The sequence below is a fragment of the Oryzias latipes genome, chromosome 2 (genome assembly GCF_002234675.1).
Source record: "Oryzias latipes chromosome 2, ASM223467v1".
Classification (NCBI taxonomy): Eukaryota; Metazoa; Chordata; class Actinopteri; order Beloniformes; family Adrianichthyidae; genus Oryzias; species Oryzias latipes.
The window spans coordinates 14,992,015-15,013,671 of record NC_019860.2 but is presented as its reverse complement, the minus strand read 5'-3'; the positions used below and the strand labels follow the sequence as shown (position 1 = coordinate 15,013,671).

The following is a 21,657-nucleotide window of genomic DNA, read 5'->3' as shown; positions in this document are numbered from 1 at the left end:
ATTGCTAATTGTTCATTGGGCTAAATGGACACATTTGTTTTGATTGTCATTGGTGGACTCGCTCTTTCGCAAAGTTTTAGTTAAATGTTGTTGTTTTTTTACAGTGAATTGGGTTCTGCATTCTGATAGGCTGCAGAGCAGTGTCAATCAATCTCCTCTGGACCTTGTCGCTTGTACAGTACGTCTGTTTTCAAATTGATAAATTTACAATCGCTACCAGATTTTAGGTTTCAGTTTATTAAACCAGACTTATTTATCTATGAAGGCTTTAGCTTTTAAAACAAGTATACCCAAGATAGAAGTGTAAAAATGTTTGCGAAAAGTGTATATAGTGTGCAGTTTGGGGTTTTACAGCCTTAAAACATCTATTAACAACTATTGCATATTTCACCTATTGCGTCTTATTTTTAGAGCGCAACTCCTCTAATAAACGAGGGACCACTGTGCACAAAACCGTGTTTAATGTTGACTTTCTTCCCGGTCTTTAACCCTTTTACACCGGAACGTTAGCTCCAGCGTTGACATTCTTTTGACTTTGATTAAGCTCTTTAACCATTGATGCAATTAATTTAATTCCACTGGATTCTGAGGTGGGAAAAAGCGATTTTACGCTGACAAACGGAAAGTGTTGCAAATCGGAGCAAAGCCAATACGAAAAGGTGCTTTTTCTCTTTGTTAAATTCAGCGGATGAACAGTGATCGCATAAACGGCTGAAGAGCACGGTATGTCACCGGAGTTAAAGACTTAAAGGAAAATTGCTCTTTTGATGCACTTTTATATCAAGACAGTATATTTCATTATAAGTCATTTGTCTACAACAGCTTTAACTGAGACTCCACCGTACCTGGTCTGTGGTGAATGTTGGACATGGAGCCACATTTGGACGTGATGTGGCTCAAGTCAATCTTCTTGGACTGGATTTGAACCTGGGGGTGCGGAAAAGTGAGGAGATAAACACAAATACTCAATAACTGGTGGAAAACTCTACATTTTAAACATAAATGTCGATATAAAGATGAGCAGGAATGCCAATCTGGATGGATTAGAGGGACTGTGGCCCCACCAACAGGCTGAGAATCTACATGTTTGAGCCCCAAACAAGTCTGAGTGATAAGTCCACAAACAAGCACTCCACAAACGGGGTTTCTGGGGTTGAAGTCACTCACGTTTCCCCCGCTTGCAGTGTAGTTAACTTTGTCCAGGGAGCCACATTTGGCCTGAACGTGGCTAAAGTCCAGCTTAACGCTTGGAATCATGACCTGCGGATGAGAGGCGGATTGGTTTCTATGGGGGTAGGGGGTTAGCAAGACAAACATTGAAGGCCAACAAAATAAAGCTAAGGACTGAAAGTGGGCTGGATCCCTTTTTGTGGTTTCCACAAAAATAATCCCGCTATAGAAATCATTAAATATATAATCCCTATGTTGGATTAAGTTTAGCATGTTTGTGACGTTATTTAACTCATTTATTAAACAAAACAAAACAAAAACTATCTGAACCTGTCTGGTAGTCTAGGAAACAGCAACATAACATTTGACAAAAACCTCTGGATGATCCCACAGACATTTAAAACCTATTTTGTGGACTAATAAACATAACGTTAATTTATTTCTGGAATGTGTTTGTCCTGCTACATTACAGTGTTTGATGAAAGTAGCAACAGTCAAACACAGTGGCGGTAGTGTGATGGTGTGGGGTGGTTGCTTTACAGCTTCAGGATCTGGATGTCTTGATGCAACCATAAACTTTGCCACTTTGGAACAGATTCTCCCGAGCCCGCGTTCAAGGGATAGGGGCGTAAACTTCAAACAAGCTCACACTTGACTGGCAAGAGTGGACCAATGTCGACTTACTGATCTAATATTGTTGAAGCCGGATTTATGCGATTTTCTATGGGTGACGTCACACATGTAAATGGAGGCGCCAGAGGTTTTAGGTTTAGGGGTCACATAATTTTTTACCCAAACCAGACACGTTCAAACAGGTTATTTTTTAAATTAAGTTGTTTTTCTCTGTGTGTTTTAAAATCTTTTAAATAATCAAAAATAATTCCTAATACAAACATGCAAAAAGGGGTAAATACTTTTTGCAGCACCTTCTTGTTTTAATACTTTTGTTTAATTCCCTTTTTATTTGCATTTAAAGCATCAATTTTAATAAAATCTTTAGTTCAAGTCAGAAATTTTGGGAATGACTTGGACTGCATCCAATATTGCAGATCATGTTTCCATGGCGACAAGTGCTAATGGACTGAATTTATGCCAATAGAGATTTTTTATTTTATGTCTATGGCCTTTCTACTTTCATATATAAATAATCAATTTTTGTGAACTATTTTTCTTCAAATTCACAATTTTCAGTCTAGTAAACACCAAAACAATGTTGACAGGTTGTGATGTCATGCGCTACAGGGATTGGAAAGCCAAGTCATTCCAAATTAGGCCATTCTGACCTGAACCAAACCACGATTGGCTTGAAACCACACAAAATGTCCAAAACTAAGATAAAAACCTCATGGATGAAGACTGACAGAGTGCTAAAAGCGCTGAAGCGACAGAAAGCAGAGAGAAGGCAGAAGACAGCGGATACTCTCTACCTCTCTAACATCCCTCCCTCTTATTCCCTCCTTTTCTTTTCCGTCCGGTCCAACACAAAAGATTTTCAAATATGATTAAAATGAATAAAGTTTGGCCTCGATTACAAAAGGGGTTTATTCAGACATACCCCTGGTTTTTCAGAAGATTCATAACCCCTGTTGCTAAAATAAAATATGTCCAACACAAGAGGATTTCAGCTCTCATCTGTTTGCCCAGCTGTTGGACAGGCCAAGTTAAAAACAAAAAGAAGACAGCGGATACATACATGGCCTCCTTTGGGCGTGTGCTTCAGATTATCCTTGGAGCCGCACTTTGACTAAACATGACTGAAGTCCAGTTTCTCACTTAAAATTTGAACCTAAAATAAGATCATGCAAAATGAAATACAAAACCCTTTGTCAGCTTCGTCAAATGAATTTTGATGGTTTTTTCGGTTTTACTCTTTTCTCCAATTGGTAAAGGAGCAGGTTTAAACCTGTGCTTACTGTTCAAATTGAGGTTTTTATATTTTTATGTGATTATCTATCAAATGTTCTTTAAATATCTAACCTGGTGAAGTCTGGATTATTGTTTTAAAATAAAAGGTATCGCTGTATCACTTTTGGACACCAGGGGGCATTGTCATGCTATCATGTAATTTAACACTTTAACACCAGAGCCCTAGTGTCTACTTTATTTCGACTACTGTAAAGGCTGATTTCCACGGGTTCATCTGTGGTGGGTCTCTGTTATGTTGCTTTGACAGAAAAAAAACAAAGAAACAATGTCAATTAATGAGTTGGAATGTTTACATCGCCTCCATCATGTCTGCGTCTGACTTCCGGCTTTCTGCAACGCCAACGCAAGCTCTACACCGGAGTTCTATTTCGAGTACGTTGACAACCATTGGCTGTATAATGTATAACTAGACAGATCGCGGGTGAACCTACAGCCTATTGCTTGCGGTTCCAACCAATTGAAGTCAATTCAGTCTGCATTTTTCTGTGTCCACGCCATGGTGGAACCAGACGTCCTCAGTAAGCCCTGATTGGGCCGTCTAAATCTTTATGGCAACCAGTCTCTCCAATCAGTAGTGAGCGTGTTAGAAGGCCACACCCCTTCCACTAAAAGCGTGGGAGAATATGTTGATCAAACGCTTTGTAGGTGCGATTTGAGGCAACCTACTGTTATCAAGGCGTCTGATTGGTCAGTATATTGAATAACTTGCACTACAGAAAAAATATGGAAAAAAAAATGGAATTAGCAAATCACATTAATAAAACGTATTAGTAAAGGAATGCGTATTCTAGCAAAAAGACTGAGTAATAGCTGTTTATTTCTCAAGAGAAGTCTATGGGACCAGCAAGTAGTTCCTATTTGGAACGCGGGGGGGGGGGGGGGGGGGGGGGGGGGGGTTTGTCAGTCTATTTCTCATTTAATGCCAATAAACGCAATGGAGACAATAAAACTATATAAACTAATTGACGGTTGCCAGACAGACTCCCTATACAACACAATGGCAGATAGACCAGTGTAAATCCGGGTAACTCTTCAGCCATTTAAGCAGTTCATGAATCAATGGGGATCCTGAAGCGAAGAAAAGTGTCTTTGCATCAATATGCAACACTTCACGCTATGCAATGCGTCGCATTTTCTGATGCTTTCCTTCTCGCCAGAATCTTTTCATGTTCCATAAATGACTGAAAAGTAACAGAATGTCAAAGAGGGTGCATTATTTAGGTGTTACCAGCTAGACTTGTAGTGTTAAAGGGTTAAATTTTGTGCTTCTGGGATAAACGAAGAGAGTCTTCTTCTCTTTTACCGTAACCTCTCTTTTCCACATTTGTTCTTTTTGCTGTAATCTCTTCCCTTACCTTCTTTTTTTCTGTTATTTTTTTGCCGTAAATGCCTAAAAGCCAATCATTTTTCTTTTAGCTTTCTTTGTGCCATCCCTGTTCTTTTTGTCTTACATTTTCTTTATGCTGTAAACTCTCCAAACAAAACAACTACAAAAATGTTTTCTTTCTTCCTCAAGGCAAAAAATAATCAATTAAAATTGATGAAAAATAAACAGTTGAAAGCTTTTTCAATTTTTTTTCCTTCAGGTTTCAACATTCATTTTCACAACTTTGACTTTTTATATTTAAATTTCTCCTTTTTCAAGTGTTCAATGTGATGTAAAAACAAGGGAGAATAGCTATATGAGGTCATGGAATTCTACATATCGACCTTGCTGCAACCGTTTTCCAAAAGTAACCTGCTGATATATTATTCATTCGGAGAGCTGGAAGGAAAATCTGGCGCGGCGATGACGAAAGCAGCCCCCATGGGTGAATCATCATCCTCCTTAGATCCAAAGAATGGGGTATTCTTAGAAAGATGGCTGTTTTCAGTCTCATTAGGCTACTTCAGTGGGGGGAGGGAAATTGGTGAAGAGAGTAAAGGATGGCTTTGAGAGGAGCCCGGAGAGCTGGGATGACAGAGATGATAGCGGACAGGGTAGACGAAGGGTAGACAGGCGGTGACAGCCAAGCAGATGGACAAGAACAGTCCCAGTAGATGAGGAAAAGGGGGACATGCGAGGTGGGCTCTGAACATTTTACAGGTCAAATGGAAGCAAAAGGAAAATAATTCAAGAAAAATGTGGAAAAAACCATTTCTTTTCAAGGAAACCGTTATGTTTGTCCTGTTTGCAAACCCCCCTTTTTAAAGAAATTCTAATTCTTCTAAATGCATCAAAATATTGTGCTCTACTGCGCCCATGTGGTGAAAAAGGGTAACAGTTTGACTTGCTTGTTTGTGCAGATGAGCCTAAATGTTATAAGACTGACATTATGTGTTTTAAAGATCCTCAATAAGATATTAAAGAACGAGTACAGTTTCACAGGATTCAATAGAACCTGGTCTATGTCATCCAACCAATAATCAATATTGTAACCTCAAAATAGCTTCTTAAGGGACTAGAACTATCCTCCCCCAATACCTGTCCGCCCTTCGGCTGATGCTTAAGGTTAGAGGTGGACCCAATCTTGGACTTGACGTTCTTCAGGTCCGGTAGGGGCTGGTTGATGACTTTGAGCTGCCGCTGGACTGAGGATGGAGACTTCGGAGGGGTTCGGATCACCGCCACCTTCTTCTCCTGCAAGACGCTGAAGGACTTGGGTGTGTGGCTGCCGGGTGTGCGGGACCCTGGTGTGCGGCAGGAGTAGCTGGGGGGTGTGCCGGGCGTGACGGCGCCCGGGGTGGAGGCGCCACTGCGGGCCGAGCGCGAGCGGGCCGAGTCTGTGCCTTTAGAAGAACATTGGATGTTTAAATGTCAAAGGGCTATGAAGAATGACATCGCAGCGGTTCATTTAGATCAGGGGCCACTAACTAGCGGACCGTGGTCGGGATCCGAACCCAGACACTGGGTCATGAAGACCCAGACCCGGATCCAAACTTGATGCAAAACTAATTCGATTGGTACCTCTATTTCAGATGGTGCAGCTCTTGTTGTTGTTGGGTTCTCACTCCCAATTCGTCATATGTGGACATATTTTCTGGACCCCATCCGCGTCACTGCGGACATCTTGGGTGTCCCCAACTTGTCGTTTTTGTCTTGCTGCCTGTTCCCATCAAGCCAGGGATCTCAAACCCCCCGGCCACAGTCGGGAAAATTCACACGCTAACTTAGATTCTTTCCGCTTTATTATTTTCTGATTCAAAGGGAAGTTTTATTTTGGAAAACTACTGCTTTCTGTTCACCACATCCGCCTGTCTTGCCGCGTCGCGTAACATAAAGCGGCTGTTCCTTCAGAGCGCTAGCGAAGTTATAAGCTCAAAGCTAAAAGTTGACAAAAGTCAAACAAAAAGACGTGTTTAGAAAGTTTCTTTGGGTAGAAAAGAGTCGGTAAGGAAACTAAAGAAGACCCTTCTACTACAAAGAAACATAAAGCTGCTGTTTACAGACAAAACCGGGAGTCTTCCTCGACGCATGGATTTATGGAGACAGGCGTTTCCACGGACCAAGTCGCTGTGCATAATATGCGGTGACATGACTCTCGCATGTTTTACATAATCTCACAATAATAAAGATGCAGACACGATGGATTCACGTTTAGATTATATTTAGAAAATACCAGTTTTACGACGGTTGTGGCGTTTTATTTTGCTTTATTTATTCGTCACACCTTAAAAGTTGGACGCAGCTTAAGTTAGCGTCCTGGGAAAATCTTTATCAAAAAAGTCCAAGTTTATTTGACAGATTTGACAAGAAAATGAAGATTTAATCAAATAAAGTTGCCGACCTGCTGAAGACGTTTCTGAACTGAGGGAAACTTGTAAAAGGGGCATTTAGGAGGTTTTCCTGCAGAAAGGCTGAATTAAGCAGGAATTTTTCCGTTTTGAAATGCAACCTTGACAGACTGAAAAACTTCAAACAATTGTTCAAATGTACATTTGTCCGGGGAGGTGTTTGTTTTGTGGAAGATGCTATAGAGGGCTCGTGGATCCTCCTTTCATCTAGTTTTCTCGGTGATGTCAGCAGTTGTCCTGGTAGTGTTCCGGTTGTGTGACATTAAATACCGTCAAAAGGTTTTTAATTGGACAGAATTAATTTGAGTGAGAGTCAGATATTAATCACGTGTAAATGTGCCAAATCTTCGGCTCCTTAAAAATATAGTACACTAAATATTTAGTTAAAGATCTCTGACTTTGACCCAAGAAATTAGTTATTTCAATCCAAACTTTATGAGAAAGGAATCATTTAACACTTGAACGCTGGAGCTTTAGCTTTACTTTGACTACAGTAACTCTTCAATTGTTTACGCAATTATCATAATATACTGGCGCCAATATGCAACAGTGTACAGTAGAGAAGTGCTGATGCAATCAGCGTAAATCAGCAAATTCTTTCACGTGGTAAAGTGGCTTTGGGCCGATAGCAATCACACTTTATGTTAGTAATGAGTCAGTAACAGTACTAATGTTAAGTATTGCAGATCAAGCCAATATAAAAAGCTGCTCTCTCCACATCAGAAACAGCTGATTCAAGTTGATCATGTAAACGGTCGAAGAGCTTCCACATGTTAAAGAGCTTGTTATCTAGGTGTTGCTGGAGACAGCTCTGATGTTGAAGGATTAGCGACCTCAAAGTGATATGTGGTCAACGGCGAGATGGTCGATGCAGCTCATGACTACAAGTCATACCGAGTGTTGCATCTAGGTAGGGCTTTTAGATAATCTACCTGCCACACTAGAGGCTCTTCCAGATCTGTTGTCCCCTCTGGGTTCTGTTCGGATTGCTTTAAGAGGGTAGGGAGAGAAGTGGATGGAAAATTTAAGGGAAAGAAAGCAACAAAAAGAGAAAAGTAGGGGTGTGGAAGGAAATTAGGTTTACATTGAACCGTCAGTTAAGTTTCAAAGGCACTCTAGTTGTCTTACAGGTTGGCCTGGAAGGGGTGCCGTTGTCTTCTTGTTCAGAAGCAGGGATGTGGCGAGTCAGCGACTTGGCCGGCCTGGGTAGGGATGACCTCTTCTCCGGGCTTCGGTATGTTCTCTCCTGAAACAAAGCAGTGGGTTCATTTGTGAATGCAGCCACTCGATCTACAGAAGCCACTCGATCCATGCTTTGCCCCTCACATTACCTTCCCTCTACCGGCCCATTTGCCGGAGTGAGGGGGTGGTTGCGAGCATGCAGAGTTAGGCCGAGGCTGGCGGAGCTCCGCCTCGACTAGGGGGCTCCGTTTTAGACTACAGGCCGAGCTGGGCCGAAGGGAACCCCCGCCTCGCTGGGCGGCCATCTTTAAGAGAACAGCCCTCGTAGGGCTCTGAACGGAGGCAAGACGAAGGTAGGCATGCAAGAAAGATGGAAGACGAATGAAGGCGACAAAGAGATTAAAGGAAAAATGGGGTTGGATGCTTTTCTTTGGTCAAGCAATAAAGAAAGTACACCCACTAACAAATCTAGGGTTTCATGTATGAAGGAAAAACAAAAATACAAAATTATCTGGCCAACAAGTTGAAATAAAGTCAACTAAGCTTTAGGCATTTTAATGATCAACCATTATTGTTTTTAATGGAAAAAAATGAAAAGAAAAGAAAGAAAAATTATACAGTCACAATGTGGTTAATGGTGCTGGCAAAGAGCCAACTTACTCAACTTAATTTTTAAAGCCTTTATTGTAATACAATTTCAGTTTCTTACACAATTTTAGAATAATTTGTTTTGGAGTTTGAATGTCTTTTGTTTATTAAGTTTGATCAAACTGGTTTGTTCTGTATTTTAAGAAATAAAATTGAAGAAAATATTAATTAGATCAAAAAGGCATAAATGTTTAAATAAATTAATTAATTAAATAAAATCTAGAAACTTAAAATACAAAAAAGGTAAAATGCTCTTAAATTAGAAGATGTCTCAAATTCCTGCTGTATCATACGTAGCATAGTATAATACTTGTACTTAGTAATGCAATTCAGCAGTTTCCTGTGTTTGATAGAATTTACACAATTCTCTCTACATCATTTCTTCTCTTTTAATACAAATATATTAATCAAAGCTTAATAAGAAACTGAATCTTGCTTTATATCTAGCTTGCCCAGTGATATTTTTTGGTGTTTGAGGCCAAATGTCACCTACATTATAAACACTCTGACATATTTTAACTTGTTGATTGTTCACGCGATCAATGCGACTCAGCCAATTCCGACACGGAGAAAAGCCACTTTTCCTATTGGCTTTGCACCGCTATGCCACACTTTTCTACTGTTAAGTCTTGCATAATGGGGCAAAGCTGCTTTGTTCCATGACAGAATCAGCTGATTGATTGCGTAAGCACACAGGCTTACATATTAGAGCAGTTATGGTAGTTGAAAGAATGTAAACACAGGAGAAAAAGCGCCGGTCTAAGAGGGTTAAACCAACAATCAATACAGCGGAAATTAACATTTTATTCTTTTTTCCCCCCGGAAAATGTATTTGTAATAAACTATACAATTTTAAATGTAAACATATAAAATTATCAACATTTTTATTGCCTTAAAACAGTTTTTTTGCTAGGCCAAAAATCTAGTAATCTTAAGTATTCTTAATATGCTAATGCAGTATGTTTTACTTCTTGACTTGTGTTGACACGTTTTGTGCAATCAGTCATACTAGGGTTATGTTTGTATAAATTAAAAATATGAGAAAAGAAAATGTAGTCACAACATTTTTAGTTGCATTATTATACACTATTTATGTCTAAAAGGCTAATTTTGAAAAACATTAGCTTATATTTCATAAAATTTCTTCAGAAAACTTCCCATTGTCTGATCTTTATCCAAAACCTATAAAAGAAAGGGTAGGAAGGATTTTTTTTTAAGCCCTGATTGAACTAAATGGTTTTTGTATGTAAATATGTATTTTAGGTATCATTTAGGGTGACTTATATTGTCTGAAGTCCATACTCACAGACTTTCTTGCCCGGGACTGACATGAAGACACAAGGCATGCATGCAAGACAGTATGTTCACAGACACGAAGAGAAACAAAAATAAATGCAGCTTCAGACATGCAAAAAAAAAAAAAAAAGGACAAAATCATGCAAACGGGCTCATGGTGCAATGCAAAGCAGAGCACATAATCACATAGCTCTCAGAATCGGGTTTCAGACCGTGGAACAAGTGAACAAAACAATAAAGCTCAAAGAACCGAGTCTGTCTGCGTTCGGCGGCTGTTTGCACTACATCTCCCATGATGCATTGGGTTAAAGTGAGAGCGTCTCAGCGCACAATGCGTCTTCCCTGGTACAAGTCATCTTTCTAACTGAAACACTTTTCTAATCATCTGGATTCTTTTATATGTTAAACTTAAGAAGTAATATCAACATTTAAGAAACAGGATTAAGGTGAAGTGGCCAACAGACACAATTAAACTACATTGAAACAATTTAATCATCTAAAAATAAATCAAACATTCTTGTTATAGTTTTTAAAGACTTCATCTTTGACTAAGACAAAAGAAAAACTAATAAAACTTCAACATGTTCACTTTTTGTGTAGCTATTAAAAAAAATATATATAATTTTAGTCTTTTTGTGTAAAATTTATCAAACATATTGTGATCATATTGCTCAAAAATTACAGTTGCCTTTTCACCACCATTTAAAAAATAAGTCACTATTCAGAAAGAATAGATTTGGTTTTTTGTGTTTACATAAAATTGCATGTTAACAAACTGAAAGGAAAAACAACTACCAGGGAAAAATTTCACATAATTTAGTTAAAAATGAGTACAGAAAACTAACTTAACTTTTATTACATCTTTTAGAAAAAACAGCTGCAACTTCCATCTTTTTCTGCTACAATTATCACAAAAATACATAAGAGATTGTGGAGGGACTGTAGATCAATACAGACTATGAGTTTCTCCTTTTTTTTTTTTTTGAATGCTGGTGTGCTGTGGGATTTTTGTCAAGGTTAAAGTGTGCCTTGGCTCAAAAAAGGTTGAAAAACATTGGTTTGCCTAAAAGACCAATTTTCCCAGAAAACTGAAGTAATGTAGAATACACCACAGACCAAGTGGACCACTAAACACATTTCTGATATTTTTCTGTTACTGTTCATCATGGGTTATGGGTTAAACTAATTCACTTATTTTAGTTGTAGACATACATTGAGGATTTCCTATTAATAAATTGTTTGAAACATAAAAGAGACTATGATAAAAGTACAAAATAATCTAATCCTACAAAATTTAAGCTTAAACTAATTACACTTATGAGCAAGTGTATATGGGACTATCTATATGTATTTGTGGGGACCTGGTCCTGTGAACACACCATCACTTTGGGGACACTTGTTTTTCTGAGACCTTTCAATAATAAGAAGTCATTACCAATTAAAAATTTTTCTTTTTCTTTTTTTGACAGAGAGATCAAAGTGTGTTCGACAGTACATACAGTAGGTCGTTCCCTGGGTTGTTGGGCCACACTGAGGGGATGGTGGTGCTCTCCACCTGTTGATGAGAGTCGTGCTCAACATGAACCAGCAGGGGGAGACATTTGGAGCAGCACGTGTATAGAAATAAAAATTAAAAACCTCAATCAAGTACATTTGGTATCCGACCAAAATCAGCAAACACATCCAATATAGGTTAGCTTTAGTCATTTAAATTAAGCTTCAAACACCTGTTAAGACCAGTTTTATAGAATCAGACCTTCAACATGCATTTTCAGAAATAAAATATTGTATGCAGGAAAGATAAATAAAACTGGGGGTTAAAATTGAAATATGAAGCCAAGCAAGAGTGAAAAGACATTGTCGTGAAAATAATAAAACAACAAACAAAAACAGTTTTAAAAGGTAGTTAATTAGCACAATGGTTGCCAGCTACACTGCACTTACATGATTTCTCTGTGAGTCATTGATAGAGAGAGAGAGCACAACTCATTGTTACATTTCATCTTGTTTTCCCCCCAACATATTTCATTTCAGTAAAGATTTGGGGATTTTGAATGTAGCCAAACAAATGCAGCGTTGGCAATCTCTCTCCATCCGCACAACCAACTCCTGGTGAAAGTGTTCACCTGTGGCCTTGTGTCTAGCAGAACTGTGAAGCAGAGGCCTAGGATGTCTGGTCGCCACTTTGGCTCCACTCTTTCGAGATGGAGAGCGACTTTGAAGGGCTGACACCTTATTCTGGTCAGCCCTCCTTACGCCTACTAACAAAGAGGAAAGATATCAGTATACAAGAATGCAAAGTTTGAATTTAAATGGCGCGCAACATTAACTGAGTTACAACAGAACTAAGTTTAGTGACATAATTAAAACCGGCTTAAAAAATAACTTCTTGAAGACACAACAGGAACCTTTTTTCTTCTTTGTCTCCTCTTTCGGTGGATGTAGGATTGGTGTTCTGCGAGTCACTTTAAAATCAGTGGTAGCAGGACGACCCCTTCCTCTGCTCCCCCTTTTACCAGCCCTGTCCACCCCCACCGCTGGTGTGCTGGTTAAAAACCGGGTTGGAGGAACGACTTCAACTTGCTCGATCACGATACTTTTGTCATCATCTGTAGTGGAGAGGGATCATAACAGGCCTAATGCTCTTATTTCTTTGCTTGTGAAGGTGTAACTTTTAGCAAGTCACAAAAGACAATTGTTCTGATGTTGGCCAGTTTAAAAATAAAAACAAAGTTGAAAATATACAAAATGTTGAAAGAAATATTGCAGAAGTTATGTCTGTGAAAGATTCTATAAGCTGTGGGTACCTTGTGAGTCCATCCAGCAACTGTCTGTATCAAGAATGGACACATCCATGGTGGTTTCATCATCAGCTGCCTGACTGATTTCTTCCAGACCGGTCTTGTTCTCTTCTTTCATCCATTCTTTCTTGTTCTCATCTTCAGTTTTGCCTGGTTTCTTATTGTCTTCAAGCCTACTTTGGTTTTTCTCTGTTCCTTCTTCACCCTCTTTAGGTTGTTCCACCTTTTTCATTAGTAAGTTGTCAACTTTGTCTACTTCCAGGTCTTCCTCGTCATCCCTGTCTTCAGTCTGCTGTGGTAGATCATGGTCAGAGCAAGGAGATAAGTGGGAGCTATCAGTTGCCTGCTCTCCATAATCACTGTTTTGGGCACTATGGCTCCAGTCTTCTGCTCCAGATCGGAGGTCATCTTCCTGCATCTCATCACCCACTGTAAGCATCACCACCTCTTTTCTTTGAGGAGGATGAAGATTCTCACCTTGATCTGTATTATGACACAAAAACTCACCTTCTTCAAATATCTCTTGAGGCTCTTCAGCTAACTCAACATCATCCTCTTCATCTACTTCTTCATCTACTTGTGCTTGGGGTATTATAATCATGGGAGATGACATTTGTGGTTTAGGTGAGCCTTTTGGAGTTGCTTCCCCTAATTGGAGTTGATCATCTTTGTCATCTGAAGGATTTTCAAGGATTAACTGAGGAACAGGATTCAAAGCGTCTTGGTTTGTCAATACCTTTAGAGAGATTTTATCTTTTTCACCGGAGGTATCCTGTAATAGCTGAGAAGATGCAGGTCTTGGGATGCTCACCCCTCCATCATTTTTGTCTTGTAAATCTTCTAAACTAGCATCAGGTTTACTTATACCTTCCTCTAAATTTGCTGTCCCATCACCCCTTTCAGAATTTCCCTCTGGTAATTCATCTGTCATTCTCCTTTCTCCTATGAATTGAGCTTCAAATGCTAACTCAGTTGGAGATTTGGGAGTGCTGGGAGTCAGTGGACTTTTGCTTCCAATTTCCATAGGAATAAAAGTAAAAGAGTTGTCTGGTGGTATGGGAGAAGCCTCTCTAGAGGGATCTTTTTCAATATCTACTTCAGGGATTGGTTGGATTTTGATGTCCCCTGGTAAGCCAGTCTCCAGACGAAACTCAGTCAGTCTGTCTTTAGATGTTGTCATTGGGATTCTCAGGCGATCTGGTTTTATTCCACTTGTTACGGCTCGTTCAAGAATCAAAGTTTTTTTTGGTGAATCTATCTTGTCTAGTATTGTTTTCTGATAGATCTCAGAGGCAAATAGTTTGGGATCAGCTTGTATCTCTTTATGAGCTTCCTCCTCTACTTTAGCCTCCAGTGAAGGAAAATGCTGGTGTTGAGAGTCTCCAGGATTGGGGATATCAGCAGGAGAAGGCATGGGGGCCGAATATTCACTAAACACACAATAGCCAAGTTCTTCAAACTGCTGCTTTTCGGACGGCACTGTTGATGTTTCACCTGCCAAAGAGAACTCAACCAAAGAACTGCCAGACAGCAGTGATACGTTGGCAGGCACTGATTTTCGTCTCACGTAGTCAACTCCTGCCATTCCAGATAAAGGTTGAGGCAAAGCTCCAGCCAAGTCCAACATATTAGATAGACTTCCAGGTTGAGTGAAACTGGAGGAATCCTTTTCAAGAGCAGTTTCTGTCCTTGTTGGGACATGCTTGGGGGATCTGGTAGAGCTTGGAGTGATGGATACCTCAGGAGGCAAACTGGACAACAGACTCTCCACAAATGGAGTTAATGGAGAATCTTCTACAACATTAAAGCTTCCACTAATGGAACATAAACCTTCTGAGGTTTTTGAATCATTTTCCGTCACTTTGCCCTCTACTAAAGATCCATCATTAATGTTGCAAGAAAGACTTGTGTGTTCAACTAATGTTTCACCAGGTGTTGTCTGACTTTTGTCCTGTTCTTCTTCTGTTTTTGTCCCAAAAGATGGAATATTCTCACTCGACTTGGTATTGTCCATTGGGCTGAACTCATAATAGCTTTGTGGCAGCACATCGTCTTTGCTTTTTGTGGATGTCTCAAAGTAGTTCTTGGATTCTGCAATATCTTTAACATACACATCCGATGCGGCTTCCTGTCCTTGAATGGTCTTGTCTTTTTCTTCAAGCAGGTAGTCCCCTCTAAAAGAACTGTTTTGGTCATCTTTCCTTGGCAAAAGAGCTGTTCTTGTTGGTTCCGTGATTTCAGTCTTAGGGTCTACTGATTGGTTTTGTTTGGTAATGTCCATTTTGTCTGTTGCGCCAGGGTAAGATAAGTTGTGTGCTAGTCCTGATTCATCAAACTCTTTCTCCTTTGACTGCATATGATCTTCAGTTTCCTCTTCTGATGGATTATCTCTTGCTTCTTTAGCCTGTTCACTTGGAGCAACGTCAGAGGGATCTTTCTCTTTAACCGAGGGAAGAGGAGGTTTATTCGAGGCAGATTTTTCCGCTTCTTTCACATGATGTTCATCTTCTGTTATTGGTGCATTGCTGGTACTCTCCTCTGGCTGGGCTGTGAGTTCGAAGGATACTTTACAATGTTGCATGCCGAGTCATTTCAGCTAAAAGCCTTGCTAGCGGCATCCACAAAAGCTAGCCCACACAGTCAAGCCGAGGCCTGCACATAGATACAGTAGCACTCCATCAAGCCAAAGACACAGCTCAGAGGTGGGGAGGCGGTAACAGCATCTAAGATGGTCGTGCAGAACTGGAATGAAGGAATGAGTTGCACGATGTTGAATGAATATAAATGACAGGAAACCAATATTCCTATTGCAAAATACATACAATATTATCATCTATGGGTGATTTAATCAAAGTTTTATTTGATGTATTAATACGATTTACATTTTTCTACCAAAGATTTGTTTGGAAATTAATTATATTTTAACAGAATTTTGAATACAGTGACAATGAATGGCTAAAAAACCTTAAATTTCCAAAGCATGATATAAAAAAACAATAGGAAAACATTGTAATCCTTTGCGCTGAAAATGAATTCAAAGCAACAAACTCAACACAGAAGACTTAAAACACCCAAACAGGTGGCTGTTGAGCAAAACCCACAAAAAAGCCCATATACATTTAAAACAGTTTAAACTGTGAGAATTTGCAATGTAGCTGGCAACACTAAAGTGCAAAGATGATCAACAGTTAACCTGTTGATCGGATGCACAAAAGAAAAGAAAATGGATGACATTTTTTGCATGAAAAGCACAAAATTAAAATACTACACGGCAGTTTTTTCTTTTGGGAAGGACAATGTTTGGCACAAGAATCGAAGCATAAGTGGAAAAAATTTAAAACAGCGAAGCGGGAAGGGTGGCAGCAAAGCTTGAGCTGCATTATGACACATATATCAAGAGTACCCGTCACAGAGCAAAACAGGCCCATGCATAACAGAAATGCACATTCACTCAAACATTTAAAGACCCACTCCGATTATCTTTTGGGCCACTTTAAAAGCATTCTCAGGGGGTCTTTTAATCGTGATTATGCTGATTTTAGATTTTAAATTTAAAACCAGTTCATTTATTAGAAATTCGCCTCTTAGTTGTGGGTGGGACCGTTGGCACGTAGAAACCCCGCCCCACTATCATTCGCCATTGCTGAGAGCTCTCTGTTTACATACGCTATGGTGAGCAATATCCGAGCTATCCAGCCATACAGTTTTGAGCCAGATGCCAGCTCAGACGAGGAAAACAAAGACGTGCATGGATCTATTTGCCTTTAAGTGGACGCATACGAATGGAGCAGAAAAGGAAAAATGTGGCCTGCCTAGCATATCTTCTATGTCACAAATACGATCTTTTTCAGACAGAATTTTTTTGTCTGCTGCTGATTCACAAAGATTTTATTAAACTATTACTCCAAAGTGCAATTTTAAAAATAATTTCCTTTTTATATATATATATAGATACATATATCTATATATATATATGTATATATATAAATATACTCCAAAACATCACAAGAACATGTAAAAAAACACTAAAAACCACAATTTTATCGGAGTGGGTCTTTAAAATGCAAAAACGGATGACTGTTAAAGGCCCCCTGACTTTACTATGTTGTAGCCACACACACCTTGATTTGACGGGCTGTGTGCGTGGCTTCCTCCGTTGAAGATATCAGGTATCTGGGCTTGTTTGAAGCCCAAATCCTGGCTCTGTGTTAAAGAATCTCTTTCTTTTAGAAGACTGTTTCCTGGCTGCTCACTTTCCACTTCCTCCTGGTTAGCGCCAGCCTTTTCATCATGCGGTTGACGGACAACCTCTACTTTACCCTCTTTCAGGCACGAAGGGGCGACAAACAGATGAAACAGTGGAGATGGGTTTACAAGACACTTCCGGGATGATGGAGATGAACTTTCTAGAAAAGTGTGCATGCATGAACATTTTTGCAGGAACTATTCAAATCGAAATTTGTCTTAGATAGAAAGAGACATGAACTTGGCATAATTGTAGAAGAGTTGTAAAACAGTCACAAAAGACATTGCTAAAGCAAGAAAAAAAATTACGGCAATGAGTCTTCTTTTATATTTACGTCATATTCATTAAATTAAATATAAAACAGTTATCTTAAAATTAATGCTAAACCTGTTGTCATTTGGAAGAAATAGTCAAAAGCAGATTTTAATTAGCATTTTTTCAGAGTAAAAGTTTTTATTTTTGGCCGTGGGTGCGAATTATACTCAGTTGCAACTTATATGTGATTTTTTTAAAGGGCCTTTATATCATGAAAAATCAACTTTTCAGCTTTTAAGTGTATTATGATATTCATGTCTCACAAAAAACATTCCTAAAGTGGTATTTTGATCCTTATAGGCATTTCTGAATGTTCCTCAATAAACCTGGGCTCTGAGCACCAGCTCCTCCCTATCCACAAAAACGAGCAGGTTCTCACATTGTGACATAGATAAGTGAGGAACTGCCCCTTCCAGAAAGAGTCTGCGCTGCCATATATCTCTGTATTTGCAACGCAAAAGAAACGCTGGTCTAGGCAGAGTTGTTCTAAAGCCACAAAGACGACAACGTATATAACAGATTCAGTAATTTAAAGCAATATAAGACTTTAGTCAACAACTTTGGTCATATGTTGCACTATTATATAGACTGATTCAGTTCATCCTATGTTTAATGAAGCTAAATAGTTATGGTAAGGAAGAATTCCTTCAGTCTATTATTGTCATTATTCTGTTTTGTTATTATGATTTGTGTTTCAAGATGAAATATCCGCCCCTTTTTAGAGTTTTGCCTAATACATTTTTCACAAAAGTGCGACTTTTACTTCAGTGTGACTTATAATCGGAAGAATTAAAAACATGTTGCTTTTAAGTGATTGCCAGAAATATAACATTTTAAATATATTGTTTTTGTTATTTGAAATTGTGTTTCAAAAAAAATTATTTTGTTTGCTTCGGTTTATTTAGGCAAAAACAAACCTTTAAGCAATTACATTGTTTTTGCATAAACTATGTAAAAATTACAGTTTTGTCATTTTAAAAATAACTTCTTAATATTTTTATTATTTCTCCATATTTTCTTATAGCCTTTTGTACAGTGGATTCATGGATTTAAATTGAAAATGTAGTTTTTTTTAAATCTATTGATTTATAAAGAACTTTTTATATAAGAACAAACCTTAATTGATCTACATATGAAAACAAAAGTTTAATGTTTTTTAATTAAATATTTTGTGTCCAGCATTTTCTCTTTTTTTAAATGAATTCCATTTTTTCCCCAATATATTGACCTTTTTCCTTTTAAAGAAAACAAACCAGACATCAAAAATAGAATCTCAAACCATAACAAAGTCTCTTAGACTAGGTATCTGCTTTACATCTCTCAACTGGAACCCTCTTCAATGCTCAAAAATGAAAAACATTAAATTGACTAACAGAAATATATTAATAAATACATATCACTATAAAAAGCTTTTTCATTTTGGAAAACACAGATTCCTTTAATAAAACCTATTCCCATATTACCAAGAAGTGCAGAAAATCATTTTGACTGTCTAAGAGAGCTGGACCAAGTAAATGTGAGGTCACCCATAGAAAATAGCTCACATGCGGCTCAAACCAAAAGAAGTCAAATTCAGTCGCCATTTGTTTCGAATACAGACGCCAGGACCATACGGAAGCGAGACGATGTCAGTAAGCAGGGATCGGTCCAAGTCGGTCGAGTCAACATTTTATGACAACCATGCTCACCAATCAGGAGTCAGCTTGTTGGCAGTTCAAACTTTCTACCACTTGAACGCAGGCTACAGCGAATCTGTCAATCAAACGTTTTGAATTTTCCTCGTGAGACCACATACTTTTATTGAGGCATCTGATTGGCCAGTTTACACTTTGAATACGTTGCACTACAAAAAAATCAAGAACACATCAGAGCAAGAAAGTTTATTCTGACAGATGTAATGACTGAGTAATAGCTGCTTATTTCCCAATAGAAGTCTATGGGATTTTGGCTTCTTGGATTCAGCAGCTACTCCCTTTCTGGAACACCAGGGGGGAGCGGTCATTGAGTCCAGTTCTCTTATACAGTCAATGAAAAAAACTAAAAGAACAGATTTCTCTAGCAGCAGTGGCAGCACTGCAGTCGATCCAATAAAGCAAAGACTAAATTTATGGACAAATAAAAGATCTTCAGGCCAGTTCTGACATGGTAAAGTCAATTCAATTCTAGTTCCATTTCCTAAAACAAAAATGGTTCATGTTAGACTTTTGTGATTGCAATCCAAATGCAAAATTTATCAATGAGAAACAGTACTTTTATAGAATGGACCAGAATGGGTGAGCAAAGGGAGAACAAGTATGGAGCTGAGAAGGCAAAAGCATGGAGTTGAAGGATCCAGAGACAAGTTGGTTAAATAAAAATAAAAACAAAGTGAGGGTACCACAGCTGTGTGGCGAGTGACCATCAAGCATGCAAAGACACAGACAACCACAGGATGACCAGGAGAAGGAGGATCGAGAACCCCTATTTCAATATTTGATCGTTTTCTTAGGAGACTGCCCCACGCTTCGCAACATTCACATCTTTGGACGGTCAGGACGGGGGTTTGAAAGTGTGTGAGTACCTTGTGCCACGGGCCCGGTCTGCTCGGCGGATGGAGAGGGGGGAGGGGAGGGAGGCAAATTGGCTGAGTCATCCGCTGCGAAAGGAGAGAGAGAGAAAGATAGAGGCAGACACACCGGGAAGACGAGGAACGGAGGGGAAGAAAGGAAAGGAATAAAAGCGGAATTCTGCCAGCAGGTGGAGTACTGTGTTCAGCTTTGACTGAACCTCTTAAGAAGCAAAAAAACCCCAACCTTAACTCTATGAGAAACTATAATAGCAACAGAAATGGTTTGTTAAGTCATGTATCATCTAAACTTAGGCTTGATTACGTTCTATGGCAAAGTATGTTAACTTTTCTGTCTTTGTCCATTGTCCTACTCTTTAGGGGACTAAAGGGAATCCAATCACCGCTGTATCTATACCACATCAACTGCTATGTTAAATCCATACTCTTGGAGGTGAGAAAGCACCGACCTGTTGTGCCAGCAGCCGCCCCGCCGTGGTACCCATTCTCCCGATAACTGTAGGAGGAATAGCCGTTCTCGCCGTTCTCCTGGCCGTTGGCGGTCCAGTGCTCGTCTGGCTGCCTGCCGTCTGCCATGCCTGCCTCCGGGGGGAAAAGAACTTGGGTAGGAGGGACCGGCCTGCTGTTGGATCTGAGGGATAGTGACAAAGTAGAGAATAGGAGAAGCATTAAACGCAGAATAATACAAGTGAGGGTGCCTAAAGAAAATGTAGTTCACATATTGGCCACCAGGGGGAGTCGGGTGCTGCACCATTCACTCCACCGACTGCTGTCTTTGTTTCAGCATCTCTGAACAAGTGAAGGTATCTGTGACGAACGGGTCCGAACCGACACTAAGCTACCGCACGGTCCAAAAATCAGCAAGCTGCCTTTTATTGGTGAAAAGCTTCTGTCATTGTAATTGGACCCCAATAACACGATACCCTGCAATAAAGAGCTAAGAAGCAATTTAGAGGAAGCAACGCCCTTCTTATCCCCTTAAGCATGAGAGCTGTTACTGTGGCAACTGCATCGGGCCAAAACAGGGTCTAGCAGATTGCATCGGTCACCATTTACAGAAATCCTTAGATTCATGAGCGGCTCAAAAGTGACCTGGTGCAGTGTTTTTTCTTACAAAAACTTGATTGTGAAAAGGTTGTTGAGTTTTGTATTGAGCTGCTACACAGCTATCCTTGTGGTAATATAAGCCAACAGGCTTAGCTAATTAATGCATTATAAGATCTCATTCAGCTTCACATCATTCAAGTTATTAACTAAACTTGAGTCTTTCTCGAGAAGAAAGTTGCTTTTTTAACAGGACTGGCTTGTAGTATAGTCCACTCCATGCACCTGTACAGGGGGGGGGGGGTGTTGGGTTGTTCTGACCCATTGAAGGTCGTGGACAGGAGCGGATGCATCTTGAGGGGAGTGCGGATGTGTTTTCGCTCAGGGGAACATTATAAAAAAGGAACTTAAAATTGTTGTGCGTGTGGTAAGTATTGTCCAGGAAGCTGTCAGGCTACAATGCATCTCAAAATTGCCACTCTCAGCTAAAAGGTAAATGCATCCTTAGACGTTGAGCTACTGCGGACCTCTTTACTTATTCCTCTCCTGCCCTGTAGAGCCGATAACAACTCAGCGGCATCACCGCCGAGGTCTGCTGTAGTGCGAGGATGTGTGAAATAAAAAAAAAAAGACAGAGAGGAGGAAGAAGGGAAAGAGCCCCTGACGCTCAAAGATGTGAAGCCAAATTG

General features: G+C 39.5%; 1 protein-coding gene across 9 annotated transcripts in view; it reads right to left on the bottom strand.

Annotated features, from left to right (window-relative positions):
- Nucleotides 1-21,657, bottom strand: part of LOC101165870 (microtubule-associated protein 2) — a 70,832-nt gene that overhangs the window by 3,349 nt on the left and 45,826 nt on the right. For 2 of the 9 annotated variants that reach the window (XM_023965064.1, XM_023965073.1), the window contains 12 exons: nt 20,374-20,555; nt 19,919-19,993; nt 16,919-17,119; nt 12,804-15,344; nt 12,405-12,605; nt 12,123-12,257; nt 11,496-11,551; nt 7,999-8,116; nt 7,803-7,859; nt 5,561-5,865; nt 1,168-1,260; nt 846-927 (listed from right to left, as the gene is read on the bottom strand). In XM_023965064.1, coding sequence (XP_023820832.1) covers nt 846-927; nt 1,168-1,260; nt 5,561-5,865; nt 7,803-7,859; nt 7,999-8,116; nt 11,496-11,551; nt 12,123-12,257; nt 12,405-12,605; nt 12,804-15,344; nt 16,919-17,119; nt 19,919-19,993; nt 20,374-20,500 — 3,991 coding nt within the window. In that variant the 5' untranslated portion in view covers nt 20,501-20,555. The remainder of the gene's footprint in view (nt 1-845; nt 928-1,167; nt 1,261-5,560; nt 5,866-7,802; nt 7,860-7,998; nt 8,117-11,495; nt 11,552-12,122; nt 12,258-12,404; nt 12,606-12,803; nt 15,345-16,918; nt 17,120-19,918; nt 19,994-20,373; nt 20,556-21,657) is intronic. The other 7 variants (XM_023965087.1, XM_023965093.1, XM_023965077.1 and 4 more) reach the window with 6 other exon arrangements.